This window comes from Thermobia domestica, chromosome 5 (genome assembly GCF_964235325.1).
Source record: "Thermobia domestica chromosome 5, izTheDome1.hap1.1, whole genome shotgun sequence".
NCBI lineage: Eukaryota > Metazoa > Arthropoda > Insecta > Zygentoma > Lepismatidae > Thermobia > Thermobia domestica.
In genome coordinates this window covers 276,598,576-276,621,819 of record NC_137458.1, presented here as the reverse complement: position 1 = coordinate 276,621,819, position 23,244 = coordinate 276,598,576, and the positions used below count along the sequence as shown (strand labels likewise).

Sequence of the window (23,244 nt, the reverse complement as noted above, 5' to 3'; positions counted from 1 at the left end):
GCGATAAATAATTCTAAAATACCTCTAGTTTCAGAAGTAAATGATAGAACTAGATTGTTTTTTATATATAAGTAAAAAAGTACAGATGAAGCGTAAAATCAAATTTTCATGCCATTTCAATCATTTTTCTGTTAAGTATAGTTTTATTGAGAAAGTGAAAAAAATGTGTATTGAGTTAGGAAGTGTAGGGAGGGGGGCATGTCTGTACCTTGTGGGTCCCGTATGTGCGTCTCTGAAAGCAAGAAATTCTCACAAAAAAAAAAGTAATATTCATCATCTTTTTTATAGCAAGCTCTGCTCTATAATAATATAACAATTTCAAATATTTATTTCATGTACCGTCGTGTTTGTGATACAGTATTTACGAGCATTTTTTTTAGAGTATGACAGCAATTTACGCAATTCATTCTTCTCCGATTCTATGAAATTTTCATATCTCTGTATTTGAGGAACCACTTAATAAAATATCTCTGTAATCAGCACTGCTTTTTATTGTCTGAGTACCGAAAGTGAAGTCACCGTCTACACGGCTGAGTTATGTAACTTACATAAAATTATAATTAGTTGAGAGTTTATGGTGTTCTCTGAATTTAATTTCCATGTGCTTTCATGCGAAACAGCGAGAGGACTCATTTACCATAATGACAATGCGGCGGTTCCTTGCACTTATAAGAACGAAAACTAATCAGTATCAGTTCTCTTGTGTATATTGCACTTATATGGAATACTGTACAATAAATTTTTACAACAGATAAAGAGGAAATATCTCTGTGCGGTTTACCACGGCACGTGAATCGTTCATTCGCTTTTGAAAACTGAAAATTTGCGTCCATGTTCCCATAAGTATATTCTTAAAATATTCTGCGTACTTACGAAAAAAGTCTGAAGGTATTATACACATAAAATAATAAGAAGAGAAAAACAAAATTATGTGAAAGAAAAAAGTCTTTGTACTAGTTTTTTACTGTACGCAATGGGAGCATGGGAAAATGTATAATGACCTGTGTGGTTTATTGGAACAGGGAGATCTTTTTCCTTAGAAAGTAGCTCGAAATATTCTGATGGATAAATAGTCCGTCCTTCCTTATTTAGTGTCATTAGCATCTCTGTTTCTGTACGCAGTTGATCGTAATAATTTGCTGTTAACATGAAGAATTTGGTAAGTATTATTTTAGCACGGTGTATTTGGTTAGAAATACATAAATATGTTGCCATATAGGTATATGTGCAAAGCTAGAGACTTCGGTGCCTGGGGGGCGAAGCAGAATTCGGAGCTCCCATACACTCACCTCATCAAGTTATACTTTTTTTTTTTTTTTTTTTTTTTTAACATACAAGAGAAGTGGCTTGTGTAGTTAGTTATGCTACACTGAATTTTTATCAAGCTGCTTGGAAAAACCATTCTAACAGCCAAAAGCGATCATTATGTATTCTTCTATAAGGAATAGCTCCATTGAAGAGGCTTATTTTGGACTTTTTGTTAAATTTGACGAAACTACCTATGGTTGCATATAAATCAACTCGGAGAACAGATGTGGAAATATACAACTATTTAAAACGTTTCATAGTATCGATAAGAAATGAAATTTCAATACATTATAAACTATGTTTTTAAAATGTTCGACGAAATGGATTACATCATTAATTTCCAATAATAATCGTAAACTTTTGTAATTTTATTCTGTATGTGACCATACAAATAGCATTTTTATTTCAATTCTTTTAAGGTAAAAAAATATTTTGTGAAATATAACGAAAATTCGCAAGGATCCTTCTTTGCAATTTCTCAATATCAATCGACAGGTGTGAAGAATATGTTTAATTTTTATATTCAAAACCCAAAATATAGTTTGGCTTCAACATATATTTCGAATTATAGTAATTACTTAATTTCTTAATAACTTAGTAAATGAAAATTCTGAATTTAAAATAAATTAACACACACACACATGCAAAAATACACTTACCCCTATATATATATATATATATATATATATATATATATATATATATATATATATATATATATATATATATATATATATATATATATATATATATATATATATATATACATCCATACATATAATGTGTGTATATGTTTTGTATGTCTATAGATAGATAAAAACTATCACAAAACTAGATACGTATGAACAAATAGAAAAAAGAAAAAAATGAAACGCTGAACACGTACTTCAGACTTTGACCGTTTCTGATTTTGAAAACTCTCCTGCGTGAGCTATAAGTCATTATTCGGCATCGTGTCATTAACAAATCGTAATATATTAACTTTCCTTAGGTAATAAGTAAAAACTTGTGACTTTTTGAAGCGTTTAGATTGCGAGCGGAGCGAGTAAGAAAATTTTCAGTGAATCTATTTCTTTGCAAACCGATGATAATATTGATTTAATAGAGCGCCAATACTTTTTAGGGGTGACGCTTTTTCTTTCTTCTTGCTCGTTCGGTGCGCCCTTGCTATCAGCGTCTGGGTTACCGCCCCGCTCACACCCCTAGCTACGGCTCTGTATATGTGATATCATTTGTATAATATTATACATAAGATCTTCAAGCATTTTAATGTATCTATAAAATAATGTTCGTGTCTGTCTGTGTGTGTGTGCGTCATTAGATTTTCGCATGGAAATTAGTGACATAGAGCCTCCAAATATAGCATAGTGATAGATCTTCATCAGATCTAATTATGTAAGAAGCCCTTTTTATTTAATTTTCGGTTTGGGTGGGGTCGAATTTGGGGGAGGGCGAAAATGTGTGTGAAAACGTTTTCATGTTTATAATTACAAACACCTAGCGGATATGAAACCCCATTACGTCATTATGTGCGGGTTTTACACAACAACAAAGGATAAACACCGAAGTATAACATTTTGCCTGTCTTTTAATTGATGTTTTGAATTCGGAGTCGGCAAAGACGGATGCTTACTCTTTCTATCCACGTTCTAAATTAAGACCCGATAACGTTGGGTGCTTAAATTCAAGGGCGCCGATTTCTCTGTAAATTTGGGGGAGGGTCCAGTCAGATGCAGAAGGTATACATATGAGGATTTTAAGACAAATTGCATTCAAATTATACCAAATATTGCATATTTATAAATACAATAGGGGCCAAATGAGCTTTGTTGGGGCCCGGGCCCCCCAGGATCGGCGCCCTTGCTTAAATCTAGTAGGACATAAAATTGGACAGAATGATCAATTATTAGTTCCGCATTTATTTAATTTGAAATACATTCTTATACTACCAACCCTAGAAATATTTTAGTTTAGACAGAAACTACGGGTTTTAGGTAACAAGTTTGTTGAAAACTTAGTCTGAACATTAAATTTAAAGAAGAGGTTTGAAGCTCCTGAGTGGCTAAATAGTTAGCAAGTTTACTTTTCGTGGTCTTGTGTTCTATTCCAATTATAATCTACACTGAGAAAAATACTTCTAGATTTAGGGGGAATTTATAAATAACATAGTTTCTAGTGAAAACACCATACCAATACTAGACGTTCTCAGACTGTGGTGTCAATCGTACTAATGGGTAATTGTTGTTTGCACATGCTGACGTGTGTCACAATGTTAAACACAGGCTTTTTGCTTCTTTAGTACGATCTACATACCGTCTAAGAATGCCAAACTCCAGTCTTCGCATGGGGTTCGTGCCAGAAAGCATGCTATCGAAGAACTGCCCTTAGATCTAGAATTATTTTTCTCACTACAAAGTGTAATAGAGGATTTCAATTTAAAAAGGACGTCCTAAGTCCAGGTTTTTTTTTTCTTTTGTATTTTCAGTTCTTCTTTTTCTTAGGCATATGTGATCCAAGAACTATTCATCTGCATATTTCAGCCAACTCAAAATCCTCTTTCAACAAAATACTAATTTCAACTGAATAGAATAACATCCTAAATCAAAGGACTTGGTATATAATCTAATTCAGTTGAGGGAATTACGACGTTTTTGCACTCAGGGGATGATTGTAAGAAACAAAATACTCAACTTCGATGTTATGCATCAATTGAGCAAGCACCAAAACACGGTTCTGAGACATTGAAGGAAATAAAAACATGTTTTTCATTAGGATCCAGTACTTGGCGCTTGGTCAAATAGTTTTTCCATGACATTTAAACAAATAGTAGGGTTTCAAACCATTTTTTAAAACATTATTTACATTGTTTCCTACTCACTGATGTAAAAATTTCGAAAATCGCAAAATGGCGCTTGGTCAATTGATGCCTAACACCGTAGCCGCAAACAGCAAGAAATCAAAGTTACTTGCCTCTCAGAATTTGATAACAACATTATTAAACAGGGAGGGAGGAACAAGAAGGAACATAAGAAAAAAACTAACTAAAAAGAAGAAAATAATTCATTACTGTTATTTATATTTAAAAAAAAAAATTGAACTCTGTGCTAAGCAGTACAAATTAATGCCTAACATAAAATTAGTTTAGATGGTAATTTTATGAGACATAATTTCACTTGGCAGAGGCTTCAAAAATTTTTAATAGATAATTTTATTGTTTTTTCTTTAGGCACTTTGTTATTATTATTATTTTCTGCTCTTTTAAGCTTGACAATCAGGAAAGGCTGGAGGAGACTTTTTACGGAAATTTTCCAAATGCTTTTCCCCAAAGTCACTAAACAAACATTACAGGGGTACCTTTAAATAAAGTTTTCTTTCCAAACTTTATTTAAAGATACCCCTGTAATGTTTGTTTAGTGACTTTCGGGAAAAGCATTTGAAAAATTTCCGTAAAAATTCTTCCAAAAGTCCTTGCCTTACTTTATTGTTAATTATTTTCTTCTGTATATTGGTTTTATTACTGAATCTGCAACTACATTGACAAGTGGGGACATGGCGGCTCAGTGATAGGACGCTCACTTCTTGATACGAACTCGTGTTTTATTATGGTGGACAACATACACTGACGTGAGAAAAATCCGTTCTTCGGACAGCGGTATATTGTACAAATATACGGAATCCTCTTGCTTATTACAGAAATCAGTACTAAGCATACGTTATCCGTATGCTACATAGGCACTGCCACTAGATGTTACATCATGCAGTTGCAGGATGTTGATATCTAACAATCTTCCTTATATTATATACATATATGTACGTCACCTTCGTCAGTTATATGTTACATAAGTCCATTTGTATGTGACTGCCTATATTGTTTCATACGGAAAGTACGTATAGATGGAACACTTATACAGAAACTGTATTATAAAACACGCGTTTTCAATTACACATTTGCTGTACATTAAGTCCAAAACCTACAGGATTTAAAATTGTAACACACGATTTTACGTACGCCACACACGATTTTTTTTCTCATGGTAGTTTACCGGTGAATTCTCGGGATAATATCGTTTCCTCCTATCTTTTCATTCTAATAGTTCTATCATAATCATCCATTTTCATCAATTATCCATTTTTTTTAGCATACGTATCACAAACGTGAGACATAAAACTAAAAAGATTTAAAGATTTAATTTCATTTTCATGTTCATATTCATAAATAAGTAAATAAATAAATATCAAATTATTTATGTTTCCAAGAAATTCTGTAGAAAAAAGTCCTCTTACCTCTTCTAGTGACTAGCGTTCGCATATTTGGTTCATGTGGCTACGGGTTCGATTCACGTAGGAAAACATTCAATGCATTTCGGTGATTCAGACTCCGCCTTAAATGTAGGTCAATGTCTTATATACCGTCGGTGATGAAAAGAGACGCGCTAAATCTCAACACAGAAAATACTAAAGTGTAATACTTAGGTCAGTATTATGCAAGAACAATTCTTGGATTACAGAAGTTACATTTTTAAATACCAGTGAAACGCCATTTGCAGAATTTTCTGTTTCAGCTCATTGTGTAGGAATAAATTTATATATTCAGTGTGTTTGAAAAAGAACTCCCTAGTTTTAATGTGTCCTAGAATCTGTACAAAGTGGCATACACTATTGTAGTTTGTGGTGTTTGATTCATCAACTCTTCAGGTTTGGGTCCCCTGCAGTTGGCAGGTCTGCTTGACCTTGAGACGGCACCAGTTGTAACTCCTCCAAATTTTTGCTTTATATATATATTTTCGCTTCAACGCAAATTCTGCGTTAGTGTATTTTGTGACGTTCATTTGAATTCGTACAATTCGTATGGTATATGCTTTCCGTTAATCGTGCTGCCACCTGGTAGTACAGAAAGAAAGAGAGTAGAAGAAAAGGAAGAAGAAAACTGAGAGAACTCGAGACGTATAAATTGAAATTTGGTGTAAGTGTGTGTGTGTGGAAATGACTCGGCAAAAATTTTTTGAACGTAGTTACGCCAGGTTCATTTTAAAAGGATATGAATTACGCTATATTTTAGGAAAGCTAAAATTATATCCAAAATTTCATAAATAATCTGTAAAAACAGTAATGCAGATATTAGTGTTTTCTACAAATATCTAGTAAGTTTTTATTAAAGTAAATCTACCCCATAAAGTACTTTATAACAAGAGGGGGTTGAGGACGAGACAGTGAGTTGAACAAAGAATTCGGCGAGGGGTACCGTAACAGCAGTCTTGGGAAGTAACGTAACGCAAGTAACGCGTTACTTGTAAGGCGTTACTTTTTAAGTAACGTTTCCTAGTAACGCGTTACATTTTTTCCAAAGTAACTGTAACGGTAACGCGTTACAAATTTTTAAGTAACGTACCTAGTTTGCGTTACTTTTTTCGCGTTACATTTCGGATGAGTAACTACAATATATGTGTATATATTTTTTCGGAAACAAATGTTTCTTTCCTGTAAGTGAATTTCTCAGAATGAAACAATCGAGCATGAACTACGTATGTCAGTGACCGATAGTCATCGACACACAGATAAACAGATAAATTCGTAATGACACTTACTGTTTTTGGAAAATGAGGACAGCTTCAGGGAAATCACGTGTACTGATTGCAAGCACCTGGAAAATTTTGTCGTAGATTTTGACAGTTCCAAATCAATACATTCAGCGAGTGAACTAGGAGTGCAATGATACCGGTAGTCTATTTTTACTTTGATTGGTGTTGTTTTTATAAAGATGGAGAACGGAAATATTTTACCGTTCGAACATTTGAAAGAATACTTTTTTCTTAAGAGCTGAAGATGATGGTAGACAGAATTTAGAAGTAAAGTGTCTGAAGTGCCCCGGCGGAAAATACGTATCAACAACTAGGGTGCCATAATTAACGATATAGAGTAAGGGGTTAATATGAATAAACTGTTCTGATGAGCAGGCCTACTTTATTACTAGAAAATAGTTTGCTGATGGTATGTAATGTTGGAGTTCTTTCAGATCAGTTTGCTTATCCTAGAGTCCCATTGATTATAAAGTTTGGAACAACTAGCTTTAAAGAGCATGTGTCGATTATACGAGTTACTGGCAAGTTTTAAGTCACTCCCAGTTCATGTGTTCTCATGTTATTAGTTGTAGTGTAATGTTTCTCTATATTCTGTATTTTTAATTTTACATAACGTTGTTATTATTATATAATTAGTTTAGCAGAATAATAATAAGCAACCATTTTTTCTAACGTATAGGGATGAGCACGAGTCAAGCTAAAACTCGACTCGACTCGAATTCAAGTCGAGTTTCGAGTCAAGTCAAAGGTAATATTCTCGAGTCGAGTTCAGAGCCGATTCAGTTTTTCGCGTCGAGCTTCGAGTCCAGTCGAGTTCGATAAATGGCTCGTTCGTTTTAACTCGTCTTGAAATTATGGCCTGATTACACTGGAAAACGAAAATCATAAGAAATGTAAGCTAAGCAGTAATATGGAATACTTTTAGTGTTGTTCACGAGAGGGGACACTGATCGCATCTCGTCTCGCCTCGATAGCGAGACCACAAAAGATTTTTATAACAAGCTCAGCTCGGCCCGACTCAACTGAGAAGATGGCTATAGCCGGCTCGCTTGGGGTGAACCATCGGCTCGAGTTGGCTCGCTTCGGCTCAACTGAGCCGAGGGCTCTAGCAGAGTCGGTTGAGTGACTTGTTGGCTCGACTCATTTCTCGGTTCGGGTCGATAGTGAATGAGCTGTGAGCCAAGCTGCTCGAGTCGTTGACAATTCTAAACCCGGGCAGAGCAGTTTTGAAGATATTTTGCCAGTGCCCTATAACTTTTAACAAAGTTTGGCTCGAGCCCGAATACTCAACCTAGACCCTCAACCCAAATTCAGAAGCTCGTGAACAGTGTCCTTGACTCCTAGATTTCACGATTACCAAGATTGGCAATCAACTCGTTTTTTAGTATTCAAATACAAACCGTCTATCATTCATGTTTATATACAGTGTTGTTATAATTACTACTACTACTACTACTACTACTACTACTACTACTACTACTACTACTACTACTACTACTACTACTAATAATAATAATAATAATAATAATAATAATAATAATAATAATAAAAGTTGCAGTAGTAGTAGTAGTGTCATTGATAATAATAATATTGTATATGTAATATACAGTGGCGAAGGGTGATAGTTTCAAGAGGGTAGGCCCAAGGTTCTACTACTACTAATAATAATAATAACGATAATAATAATAATAATAATAATAATAATAATAATAATAATAATAATAATAATAATAATAATAATAATAATAGTAAAATGAAACAGATTAGACATAAATATTTTACTACAGAAATACAAGAAGACGAATTCACATAAATTTAATGCAATTTTAGTTCATAGGCATGACTTATTCGATCCGGATCTCAATTTTCAAACTGAAATAGACGTATGTGACTCATAGATGATCTTAATTCGCCATAATGCAATTTGTTTTAATTGGCGTGATCGGGTGGGGAAGATGGACTATCACATTGTCTGCGCTTCACAAGAAACATATGTTGTTTAGTCTACATGTACTGAAACAAACTCTGCTTGTAAAATTTTGTCTTTAATTATATTGTTCAAAACACATGACAAGCATTCAGTCAAGATATTTTGTGTATATATATATATATCTGTACCAATGCATGCAGAACTCTCTTGCCCTCTGTTTGTTCTATTTTCAACACAGGCGTTAGTCTTCGTTCGTTAATAACACTAATTTTCAAACACTGGCATAGAAGGTTTTTAAATAGGAATTACAGTATATTACGTATATTCATATTCTCCACTTACTAACATTTTCTCTCATTCACTTTTGCAAATGTAAGAAAAAAAAATCACAATATCTCAAAAACATACACTCTTTCTAATGAACTCAATGAGTCTGATTTCGTACAGGTTTGCGCCAACGCAACGGAATAAAGGGGCATTAGTTTGCGATAATAGGCGTAGCGCCTTTAGAATTTTTTGTTCCAGTTTTTGCGTTGCGTTAGAGTCCGCAAAATTAAGTTAAGTTGGAACGGAATGGAGCCCACGTTATCTTGCTCTTTATTTGTTTGATATATCGAATCGAAATCGAAGGTCTCGAGAGAAACTAGTAGGTAGAAACGAAAGTCGATAAGCGCTGAGGCCGGTCTCTTTCGCAGGTTATACGCTGGTGAAGAAAACGTCATTTCCAACACGTTCTCTCGCGGGATTTTCTGAGTAGCTTGGCGGTAGTTCTACTGCCGCCTGAGACACTGCTCGGTGAGCCTCCCAGCAGTGGTGCCAACCATGATTTTTTTATCGAACAATTTTTTTTCAACTTAAAAAATATCATGCGTTCTGTGAAGGAAAATAAATTAATTATAAATTATAATTTCTGAAAGTAAATGGGTAGGCCGGGCCTCAGGGCCTCTTACCACCCTTCGCCACTGGTAATATACTTGAATAGAGTACTCGAAACTACACACTGGATTTGGCTCGACTCGACTCGAAACTCTACTCCAATTCGAGTAGAGTTGGAGAAAATTTTTCGAGCCGAGTTCTCGGGTCGAGCTCAAAGATGTATGTTTCTAGTCGAATCGAGTTTCAAAGAAAACTCGCTCGACCTCGCTCGTGCCCATCCCTACGAATAATGCAGTATGGCATTTTATCAATGTTACATTATATGAAAATGTTCATGTAACAATTAAAAATTTGTCCTTGCATTTACAAAAAGCGATTCAGAAGTGCAATAATAATAATAATAATAATAATAGTAATAGCAGTATTATTAATAGTACGGAAAATTGATGTAATATTTTTTTCACATATTTAAAGGTTCGGACCTAAAAGTAACGCGTTAGTAACGCGTTACTTTCTAAGTAAAGTAACAGTTACTTTTTTGGGGCAAGTAACGCGTTACTAACGCGTTACATTTTAAGAGAAAGTAAAGTAACTTATAACGCGTTACATTTTTACAAGTAACTTACCCAACACTGCGTAACAGAATGGAAGTCTGAAACGCCAATTAATATGAAGATCTGTTAATTAATCAAATTTCTTCGATTTAATTTACGAAATGTTATAGTCATCATGTTCCCCGGGGAAACCTGCTTCGTAAATCGTTAAAAGTGAAGTAAAGGACAATTATTGCAAGAAGATTCATCTGATTTAGAATGGAAAAACTATCAACTTGCGATCACGAACGTTAGTGTACTTCGACGGACTACGATTTTGTTCTTGTAAGAAACTTCAAAGTATTTCTACGAACCGACTATGAAATTGGGGCAAGATAAATTGTAAATCTATACTATGTTACACGTACGTTTAATTATTCATAATAAATGGCACTGAAAGTATTTAGGTTTGTTCGTTCTTTTTTCAGGCTGCATGACAAGGTGAAAACGTAGCTGTTGAATTATTTGTAATTGATCTGTGAAAGTGGGTGATGCTCTCATCTATTTTCTTTATCATGCCTCAGGTCTCCTCTCAGGTGATTCCGTCCGAATCTGGACCGTTACGGTAAGGTGAATCGTGCCTTCCTGGACTATTAGACGATTGTCGAGGGGACGAGCTTTCTGAACCTACAAGTAATATAGTGTAAAGCTATATTATTTGGGGGTAAAGAGTTGTGAGTTCTCTGCGGTAACCGTCTAATGATGGTGCGTACTGGGCTGCGCGAAGCTGTACCGTAATAGAATGGCTAAGCCCTTCACAGGGACAGAAATCCCAATCAGGGAGGTACAAGGAGCGAACCCGGATACCGTAACACAGTGCTGTTTTTCTCCTCTGTTTCCTCAGTTCAGTCCAGGCAGGCGTGCAGTGCAGAGCAACTCAGTAACAATGTGTACTCCGCAACAGACTTAACCCCACTTGACTTTTTCTTTTGGGGTCACATAAAAAAAGGTTGTGTACAGTGAAAAGATCAGAGACATCAATCATTTACGGGAAAGAATCGTCGCGGAGGTTGGAATAGTTACACCTGAAATGTTGGTGAATATGTGGCGAGAAGTGGAATATCGTCTCGACGTGTGCAGGGCCACAAATGGATGCCACGTTGAAGTATACCAACATTAAACAAAACTCGAAGGAATTCTCTTTCATGATATGTACTCATTGATGTAAGTTTTCATTCATTTCCCAATCACATTTATACTTAAAACCAGGGAATTCTTTTTCAAACACCCTGTATATATTAATTGATATCCAAGCAAGTATCTTTGTGAGGAGGAAACAATTACTCGATTCTTTTTCTCTGCATAGAAGTCCTAATCGTAATTCTCAATCTAGTATTGTTAGGAATACATTGTAAAAAATAAAACAGCATTTAAATACTTTTAGTACAGATGTTGAGAGGAAAATATGTCAAGTGGGTGTCTATAAAGTGTGCTTCATGTGACCAATAGCGTTCATTCTCTAAAAACAGTATCTAGTACGAGTATGACATATTTAAAATACTTCTCGGCAAACAGTTCGAAAACATAGTGATGAAATACATATTATTCATTTTGTACATAGGGACCGCGGTGGCTCAGTAGTAGAGCGTTCACCTCTGGTGCCCGGGTTCGATCCCAGCCCCGTCAAGTAAACTTTATGGTGGACAAACACCGTGTGCGTGGGTTTCCTCGAGGTTCTCCCGTTTCCTCCCACTTTCTTCATTCCACGATTTCATTCATTTCTCATCATCACCGTCTCCTTTAGCCTAACCGGCTTAACCGTGGGACGAAAAACTCACATTTTGTACATACATCTGGGACATACTTGGACAACACAGTATCTACAATGGGTGAGTATGTGCCATTTGGAGGTGTTCAAAGAGTGTCGGTAATATGTACAGTGTCCTACTGTGTCTAAAAGTAGTTTCTGCATTTTTTTACAGTGTAGTCTTGACATGAGACAAGATGATATTTCATACAGTCTCGGTTTCGTCTCGATTGATAAATAGCAGTTTCGATCTAGATCTCGTCTCGAGTCAAAAATATCCGTCTCGTTTCCGATGTAGTCTCGATTAACAGATGCTTGTCTCGATCTCGATCTCGATCACAATAAGCAAAATCTCGATCTCGTCTCGGCCTCTCCAGATAGTCTCGAAATAAATTTGTGAAAATTAAAAATGTGTAAGTAGTATGATCGTAAGATTGCATTTCTTTTATTTTTTCATTTCATTCTTGACTAGAGAATTATTGTAGGTCGCGTACCTCTTGATAGCTAAATAGCTAACGCTTGTACTTTTTGAGTGTGTTCAGAGTTCAGTCCTGAGTGAGTATATCACGCCTTGGATAAAACCCGACTAATGATTCACACACCATTTTAAACGATAAATGTTGTTTCATATAGTCTCCATATTGGCTATACAATTAAACTCTAATCAATCAACTGTCACCTCCAATATTATTTTTGCACCGTGTACCCTTCCCGCTAAATCAGTATTAATTAATCCCATATACTGCATAAGTTCCACTTTGAAATTCTAACAAAGATACGTTTCAGAATATGTTGGCAACATGCTTCTTTGAGTAATTAAGATAACTGAAAAGAGAAATAAATATATTGAATCCCAACTCAAAAATGTGTGCTGTTTAAAATACTTTCGACATACCATGTGATCAGAGGTAACATTTGAACTTTCTTTCTCCCGTGTGTTTACGTCCATAACTATGGCTACTGAAGGAAAAATTCTTGTTATCTTATATGCGACGTAGTAGTGCACGAATTTTGAGAAAAGATACATTCAGTAATTTTTCCTCCAATATTTGAAACTTTCGAGACTCAGTTTAGTCTCGTGTTGGCATCTCCTAGAATCAGAAGTGCCTGTCGTGATCTCTGTCTCGTCTCGAGTAAATCTTGATTTCGTCTCAGTCTCGGTATCATCCCTAATTACTGTGCTAGAATCTTATTTTCTACCTTGTTCGATTTGAACCATAAACAAAATAATTTGGTCATTTATCCATGACAATTCAGTGGGACTGAAAGAAGACGAAACGAGATAGAATTATCGTGTCGAGACAGAGCTCTTCAAACAGAAACAGCAAATTTTTGAGACGAGACATCCCTCTCACAACAGCTTGTCGAGACAAGTCTTAAGTCTTGATTCTAGAATTTAGTGTGTGTATTTCGGAACAACTAGAAAAACACTATCACTATCATACTGAGCGGTCGTACGCTAGTTGTTAGTATCAGCTTAGCAAGACAGTAGTTTTGGGTTCCAATCCGGTAACTGGCAATCCTCATTGACATTTTCATGAGTTTTTATCAGTTCCACCATGCGTAAGTTGAGTTGATACCTTTAAATGTATGCCTACCTTACCTGGCTACTATCTACTTTCTTTCTGATTGTTGTTGTAATCGTTGTTGACTGTTGGTTTATTTGGATGTTTGGCAATTAATAAATAAGCCTTCTGTCGCAGATCAGATTATCTTCCGACGCGTTGTGCATAACACATGGACTCTCATTATCTTTAGTAATGATTTTGTATACGAGAGCTTCGTACAATTCAGGTCAAGTACCTCTCCAATTACTTCGCGATACTCGATCAACGCAGACGTTATTCCCTACCAGGGAACGACCCCGTTGCTAAGCTGACGAAAGGCATGTACAGTAGGGTGGTTCGAAAAAAATCATTTTTCTATTTCCGGAACGCTATAGTGCACAAAAGTTGCCGTTGGTATAGACAAGAAAAAAAAAAAAGAAAAGAAAAAACTTTTATTTACATATCTTCCGGGCCCACATGACCGTTGAAATTTGAAAAATCTGGTAAAAACAATAAATTTTCAATATTTTTCTAAAAAGAGAGAATAATATAAGATGACCCTATATAACTTAAAGATTTCTTCAAGTATGTAAAAACAACGTTAAAATAAATAAACTATATTTATATAATATCTTCTGGTCACGCTTCCCTGCAAAAAAATTGCAAAATTTGCGAATTTAGCAAAATTTGAGTTTAACATTTTTTTTTTATTTTCTTAAAACAAGTAAGATAAGGACGCTACTCACCTCGAGAAGATGGTTGCACTTGGAGTTCCACTACTCAACCAGCCATCCAATGATTGGGATGTATTATTTACAATTGCATTTACAAATTTCTAATTTCACATAATTCGTTCTCTACAAATTTCCATTTTCCCCTTTATTCTTGTCCATTACTAATGACTTTAAACTCTGACAACAAAGGAAGTCTTAACAAAGGAAGAGAAGTAAGATTACAAGTATCCCATTGTATTATTTTGGTGTAATATTCAGCTAAGTTCAAGCTTGGTGGCAAAAATGTCTAATAGGATCACTTTCAAATGCTGCTCTCCTTGCCTTCAAAAGTCGTCTGTATCTAAGCTCTTGAATGTGGTTTCTGTCATCAATGACCATCGAAAAGCAAATTTTCGGGATTTCAGCTCTTATGGCGAAATACCGCGTTTTCTGAATTGTCTCGTAAACATGTTGTGGACTTTCGGTCAAATTGTTGCTCAAGTTAATGGCAAACCACATAGGCATATATAACTTTAGGTAACAATTTGCCTCATTATTTGGAGGATTTTCCACACTAATGTACAGCCGCAGAATTCTATTAGCTGTAGTGGGCCACGTTGAATGTGACAAAAAGCCAGGGTCAAGAACTGAAAAGTGCCATAACTGGATGACTTTTGATATGTCCAGTAAATACATCTGGCCTTTACTGAGTATCTGCCTATCTACTTCAGGAATCACAAAGTTGATAGGTTCAAATTCAATAATTGATAGAGTGCGTGGACCCAGTGCTAGAGACGGCTTCATCAGAGCTACACTATTTTCAAGATTGCCCATGCCTACATTTTCGCATAAATCAGAAAAATGAAATCTCTAAGTTTTACGTCCCACGCGTATTCCAGCTAGGCTAAAGTAGACGGTAATGATGAGAAATGAATGAAATGGTGGAATGAAGAAAGTTGGAGGAAACGGGAGAATCCCACAAAAAAACACACACACACGATGTTTATCCACCAAAAACTCACTTGGCGCGAGCTGGGATCGAACCAAGAATCTTATACACCAGAAATAAACGCTTTATCACTGAGCACCCGCTACCTCCGCATAAATCAGTATCAGAGTAAAATCATTAGTAATGGACAAGAATAAAGGGGAAAATGGAAATTTGATGGGGACGAATTATGTAAAATTATAAACTTGTTAATACAATAGTAAATAATATACACTAATCATTGGATGGCTGGTTGGGTAGTGGAACTCCAAGTGCAGCCACCTCTCGTGGTGAGTAGTGTCCTTACCTTACTTGTTTTAAGAAAATAAAAAAAAAATGTTAAACTTTTAAATTTTGCTAAACTCGCAAAATTTTTACAGGGAAGCGCGACCAGAAGATATTATATAAATATAGTTTATTTATTTTAACGTTGCTTTTACATACTTGAAGAAACCTTTAAGCTATAGAGGGTCATTATCCTATATTCTTCTGTCCTTTTAGAAAAATATTGAAAATTTATTGTCTTTACCAGATTTTTAAAATTTTAAGTTGCCATGCGGGACCGGAAGATATGTAAATAAACAATTTTCCTTTTGAGTTTTTTCTTGTCTATACCAATGGCAACTTTTGAGCACTATAGCGTTCCGGAAATAGAATTTTTTTTTTCGAACCACCCTAATGTACAGTAAGGGACACTTCTGGATGGTACACCCATATGAAAATTTACTGCAAAAGTGTATCATCCAGAAGTGTCCCTTACTGTACAAGCCAACCGTCTAAACGTTCACATTAAGTAGGCGATTTGATCTTATTTTGTTCAAGTTTGGGACTTGAGCCATAGTCATCTCCCTTCTCTCTTGGGAGGTGAGAAAACGTTGTATTAAACGATCCCTACTATGATGATTAATTTTTGCATGGTGGGCAGATTTTATACATCTACCAACTGAACTGGATTCAAATCCTAATTGTAACTCGAAGCCCTCGTCCTACATAATTATCGTGTTGCATTAAGGAGGCAAAACACAAAAGATCTTAGTTTGTTTAAGAATTCGGATTCGGATTTAGATTTCTGGGCTTCGACATCTATGGCTATATTAGCCCATCACGTATGAGAGGTGACGTATCTCAGAGATCACACTATCCGAAGAAAGGGAAGAAAGAAAGGATTGGAGAAGGAAGGAAGCGGTCTGGGGCCTTATGTTATGTACCATCCCGGTATTTGCCTGGTATGAATGAAGAAAACCTCACTCAGGATAGCTAGCCTGAAAAAGCTTTTAACCAATTGTTCCCACCGGAATTTGAACGCGGTACCGCTCGCACCAAAGACTAAAGCGTTAGTGATTACGCTACGCGGCGAGTATTTTGTTTAAGGTAAAACATGTGAAATATACAGGAACCTGGGAATTTGCCAATATCAAGTAATGTTACTACTTTTTACAATCAAGAAACAAATAAAAAACTGTTTGCGTAATGTTATTTTGGTACAACCTTACATCAAGTTATTCAAACATAGCTATTCAAATAACATTAAGATTTATCTTTCCTTTGTTCGATTTCTACATTGTTCTTAAGAACTCTAAATCTGTAGAGTGATTTTTTCTTCCTATTTTTCATTGATTCCCCTAGTTGTGTAATCTTATAAAACTTCAATCAAGCTTTCTATTTTTAATTCAATACAATTACATCCTGTATTTTTTATAACTGAATCACATATGTTCCGCTTTCATTAACACGAAGGATACGTTTTTTTTATTAAAATCTTTGTTTCACCTTACATTGATTACACGTGTCACTTTTACACGCATCGAGTTTTCGCTTTTACCATTTCGTTAGGGTCAGTGGTGAATCTTTAAATATCTTTTCGCAAGAGTACCCTTGTAGGTGCCATAATCAGTATCTACGTTTCTCTCCCTCCATAATTTCTTTTAGGGCTTGGTACGAAACGGTTCCTCTTTTCTTACTAGAATTATGCTGATGGACCTTATAAGATTGTTGTGTTAGCACATACGTCCATTATTTCTCACGATAACTCTTTAACTAAAGCAAAAGTTAAAATTCTTTTTTTTTTTTTTTTTTTTTTTTTAAATAGATAGCTAAAGCACTGTTAAATATAACTTCTTAGATTTGAGAAACGGTTTCATATCTTGCACTGAGACAATATTTTCTTAGAAATGAGATTCGGCAATTCTCATTCATAAGGAAAGCAACAATATATTTTCTCGTTTCGCTTTATATAACCTCATCTACTTTTCTTCACTTCTCATTAATGAGAGTTAGGAATAAAGTTCACTTATGCAGGTGATCCATCCCGTCAATCCCAAGGATATCATCCTTGCTTGAGGGACTACCCACACTGCTATTTAGATTAGCGGGCTAGTATAACGCTCAGGTGCAAAATTACTAAATAGTCCGCGGAATAATACGGAATGACCTTGCACTTGACACATCTAACGACTTAAGTATTTTCTATTTCTAATTATCTATTCACTTTAACGTACACTTCATGTAATTTGACATAAAATACTATATTCAAGCCTAAGTTTGCTAAAATTTAACTTCTTAAGGAGTTTCTTTTACCCAGAACCAAACGGAACTCTTTCACCTAGTTTACAGCATGACAATGCTATTTGTTTTTAGCACATGAAATATATTGAAATTTGTAGATTTACATCCAAAGATTAGCTCCGTAGGGTAAAGCTAACTGCTTATTAATTAAAGTGAATCAAACTAGTAGTGTACAGTACTAGTACAGCATGAAAGAAGTGGTGTAGTATGACTTTGGAAGAATACTGCAGAATTCCGGGAAATTGCATGGACATAATGTTCTTCTCCATTAACTCACGTGATCTGAGATAGAATCATGGACGTCTTGCACCACAGTAGAGCTCTAAACTACTTTTTTTAACAAATGAAATGAAATCTTTAAGTTTTACGTCCCACGATTATGCCGGTTAGGCTAAAGGAGACAGTATTAGTAAGAAATGAATGAAATGGTGGAATGAAGAAAGTGTGAGGAAACGGGAGAGCCCCGAGAAAACCCACGAGCACGGTGTTTGTCCACCACAAAGTCTACACGGCGCAAACTGAGAACCAAGGAGCCCAAGCACCGGAGGTGAACGCTCTACCACTGAGCCACCGCGCCCCCTTTTTTTAAAACAAGTATCACGTGTACACCACGTATACGAGTTTGGTTTGTATGGGGTTATATTTTCTTAAATTAATATTGAAACCGAAAGTGGTAGTAGATTTCTATCATTTTCGGTTTTAGTAGGGAAATTAAACTAGAGATGGAACATATTCTTGAAACACTTAATTGATTGCAGAAAACTGCTTCTCGCTATCTATTATCGCTTTTACTTGATAGCAATCAACGCCACTTCCTATTTGAATACAGGATCAATATGACTCCTATCCTTAGCCTCTTGTTATCCCTTATCGTTCTTCTCTATGTAGATAAATTTTTAAAGCGTAAGTTGAAGTGCATTTCTATTACTTCTGGTATTAGTAAAGAGGTAGAGATAGAAATGAAATGTATTTTTGTGACGCTTAATCCATTGTAGAAAATCACTTCTCAATATCTATTATCTGTTTTCCACTATGTTAGGGTCCCAAATGATCGATTCCTATCACTTTCGATATGAATATCACATCGACTACGAATTCGATTCCTAACTTTTAACCCATTACATCCTGGCCAACATCGATGGTGATCAATTAAGTAATTCTTGAAATTTCTTGTCTCCTTGTTCGACAAACATACACGAAGAGACAGGGAGACTATTTAAGGGACAATTGGTAAACCTCTTCTTCTAAATCTTTTTCCCAGTTTGCTGGGGTGTTTTTTCTTTCTTTTTTTTTTTTTTTGATCGCTGTTCTCCACCTGTTTCCATCTTGTGCCATATCTACAGCGACGCCACACTGCACCATATCATTCTCCACATAACTCTTTTCCACTTCTTCCTTGACCGTCCTCATGCTAGTTTCCCAGTTCTATATCATTCACTCGGTGAGCTACGTATTTTTTTTTTTTTTTACTATAACTCGACGAAAAGGCTCAAAACACTGATACAATTAAACTTGTGTAGGATACATAATATATCCAACTTAATTCCAAAATAAATATTCTGAATTCACATATACTGTTATCAAAGAAAAATAATTTGCAATGTTACTTCTGGTGACAGATTGTGTTATTTATGAGTGATATGTATACTCATTACACTTGGGTTTAACCTGTTTACAATTACCGCATGGGTGTGAAGTAAACGGCTACAATTGCATTCAACTTGTCATGGCTGCTCGCTATGACTGATCGAAAGGGAGCCGGTCTTACAGAGACATTCATATACAGCGTAACAAACGATGACTCAGGATATTTCATTTGTAACTGAGAACAGCAAATCTCGTGACAAATGTTTCACATGCCTGATTTTGCATAAACAGCAAAAGAAAAATTTCTGTTCAAGGTGTACGGAGCTCGCAGTACTTACTATAAAGGGGAGCAAGTAAACTTTTCGGAGACCAGTGAAAAAAAAAAAACATATTGGCCACGTTTGTCAAGACAAAAAGAATCATAGCTCTTCAAGAAAGTAAGTTCAATTATAAAATTTGTCTGTAGGCCATGAAATACATGGGTGGCTCTAGAGCATGAAAACTCTTGCAATGAACACATTCGATAAAATAATTTAGAATCATCGTTGAGTGTAGCACAGGTACACTCTTCGCTGTAATGTGATCTTTTGTTTAAATATGGAAATAGCTTTACTATTATCGTGCTGATACTTTGCGAAATAAATTATTATTAGAAAAAACAGTGAGAACTGCTTTGCAAATATCGCATTATTATACCAATGTCATAATAGTAACTATACGTATATAATACAGAATTTTTGGAACGCTCGTTTTAGTTGTTAACGATACTAATCACTTCCATTCTTTTTATTTTAGGTCCACGGAATACTCCTAATCACATTCGCCGACTTCATTAACAACGCCGTTGGACAAATTGGAGGAGGAGGAGGCGGTGGGGGAGGAGGAATTGGTGGTATAGGAGGAGGAGGTGGCGGAATTGGAGGAATAGGGGGAGCTGGAGGTGGTGGAGCAGGAGGCCTAGGAGGAGGAATAGGAGGAATAGGAGGTGGCATTGGGAAAGGAATTGGTGGAATAGGTGGAGGAATTGGTGGGTTTGGAGGAGGTATCGGCAAAGGAATTGGTGGCGTAGGAGGTATCGGAGGAGGAGGTATTGGTAAGGGTGTAATTGGAGGATTCGGTATTCCTGGCATTGGCGGATTTCCTTTTGCCTTCTTCGGAGGACCAGGCATTGGAGGCTTCGGTGGAGGCATTGGCGGTGGAGGTATTGGTGGAGCAGGCGGAGGATTTGGAGGCGGAGCAGGAGGTGGATTCGGCGGAGGAGCAGGTGGAGGTGGTGGTATTGGAGGAGGAGCAGGAGGCTTCGGAGGTGGATTTGGAGGTATCGGAGGACCAGGAATCGGCATTTTTGGTGGACCAGGAATAGGCAAACTAGGATTAGGCGGTTTTGGCCCAATCGGCGGAGCAGCTATAAATAGCATTGGAGGACCATTCTTTGGTGGAAAGTTCCCTGGAGGAGGAATTGGCGGATTTGGTGGAGCAGGAATTGGCGGAGGAGGCATTGGTGGAGGAATTGGCGGAGGCGGAATTGGCGGTGGAGGATTCGGAGGAGGAATCGGTGGAGCTGGTGCTGGTGGAATAGGAGGAGGAGGAGGTGGTGGATTTGGACGCTAAAGTAGTGCCATAAAATGTACAATATTTATATGAATAGCTGTTCTCTAATTGATTCCTTGTTTACTAGACGTGTCAAATACAAAATGTTAATGTTGTACGTAAGATATTGTGTTTTATTTCCCACCAATAAAGTTGAGTAATATTTAGTGATATAATATAGTGATATAATATCAAAGTAATGAAACGGTGTAATAAGGAGTAATAATATCGAAATCTAAGCTCAACTGAAAAATTAAATATGTGTGTATGTGTTTATATATGTGTTTATATGTCTATAAAGATTAGATTTTTCTTGACATTATGAAGATACGTTATCCCTATAGTAAAGCTGGTTTATATCTTTTAATAACATTAAAAACATATTACAAAATCCCTTAGACTTAATAGTTACAAATGTTGATTATTTAATGTATAATTGAAAAGTGTTTGCTTCAGTTGAGAAAGAAACTAAACATACGCCTAAGATCAGAAAATGTGTATAACAATAAGAAGAAGCTAGTTATTAGGATTAGAAAACAAGAAAAATATGAACATATTCAAATTTAGGGTAAAAATAAGAGAGAAATTTATTTAGGATTCCAATAAATTGACTATGCAATTCTCAATTCTATTTTGAGGTTAATATTTCAGTGAAAAAAAGCACACTATAACAGAATATAACATTTTTGATACAGATGTACTCTATCCAGATAGATATTCTGTTTTGGTTTACTATGTATATAATTAGAAAAATGAAATCACTAAAGAGTAATTAATGACGAAGGATAAGGCTTAGTATCATCTACAATACAGCAAGATATGAAAAAAATTAAGGTACTACATAAGAATTTCATATAAAATATATTGCAACATGGATACTTCTCAGTTGTGGACGTTTACTAAAAATAAAATTCCTCATCTTGTTTGTAACACATTGACAAATAATAACAAACCAAGAGGGTATTAAAACAAATTTGCAACTTATTTTCAAAGGATCTGTAACGACTAACGTACAATGAATATTAATACTATAGATGATATAAGAATTTGATCTCAGGGACTAAGCAGACAGGAAACTAAAAAGTATTGTCGAATACTCGAAGAAGAGGGAACAATTAAAATTGACAATACCTCATATTACATAATAAATCAATGTGAACAATACTAATTACTTCTCTTTCTATTATATTTTACCTTTATAACATTTACATTCATCACTTCAAACTGCTAAAGAAGTTGAAATTAAAAAGAAAGCGTTGTTCTATTCATGCATTTAATAATGGTAAAGTGCATTCAAAATTGGTGACCTGCTTGGATGTTTTGCTAGGAATGTTTGAGTCTATCTTTCATAAACGTATCGGAAATTATGCCTAATTGTCAATCTAAGAATAGAAGTATGGTTTAAATGAAATGAAATGAAATCTTTGAGTTTTACGTCCCACAGATATGCCGGGTAGGCTAAAAGAGACACTGATGATGAGACATGAATGAAATGATAGAATGAAGAAAGTGGAAGGAAACAGAAGAACCCCGGGGAAACCCAAACTCATGGTGTTTGTCCATTACAAAGTTCACTTTGCGCGAGCTGGGATCGAACCAATGATCCCATGCAGAAAAGGTGAACGCTCTACCACTGAGCCACCGCGGACCTTAGAAGTATAGTTTAGTCCAAGGAAGATAGTAGGAAATCTATCAACAACTTCATAGCAAATACATGAGAGAACTATATGCTATTTATATGGATTTTGCAGAAGCATAGGGTAGTATAAATAACAAACCGTTAATTACAGTGTAACCCTAAATTAGACTTATGTGTGGGATTTATTTTTTTCTAAAATGGGGATTTTCAATAAGTAGAGGTTTTGCTATAAAAAAAATGCACGACATAAACAATAGTGTCACTAAAATGTACGATATGAGCTTTTTGCATTTTAACATGTTTTGTGTTTTTGAAGCAGTATATCTGAAAGATTTTGATCTGCACTTTTAAGGGTTGTTCAATTTAAAAGTTTGAAAAGTTAAAGTGTTTAAATAAACATGGAAAACATCTTCCTTCAAACAGATTGCTTCATAAGAAATATTTGAGTCTAACCTTCTGTTTTTAGAAAGATGTTTATCATCAGCGTTTTCACCTTCCCAAAACTAAAAATAGCATACTGAAATCCACAATAAAAATGATTAAACATACCAAAGTAAACATTAACAAAACACTTAAAGAAAA

General features: G+C 35.5%; 1 protein-coding gene across 1 annotated transcript; it reads left to right on the top strand.

The window, feature by feature from the left end:
- Window positions 1-1,032: 1,032 nt before the first annotated feature.
- On the top strand, window positions 1,033-22,188 carry LOC145684872 (uncharacterized). The gene is made up of 2 exons (XM_081757229.1): window positions 1,033-1,159; window positions 20,229-22,188. Exons 1-2 carry the CDS (start codon window positions 1,148-1,150, stop codon window positions 21,042-21,044), a joined length of 828 nt encoding a protein of 275 aa, XP_081613355.1. The 5' UTR covers window positions 1,033-1,147; the 3' UTR covers window positions 21,045-22,188.
- Window positions 22,189-23,244: the final 1,056 nt, after the last annotated feature.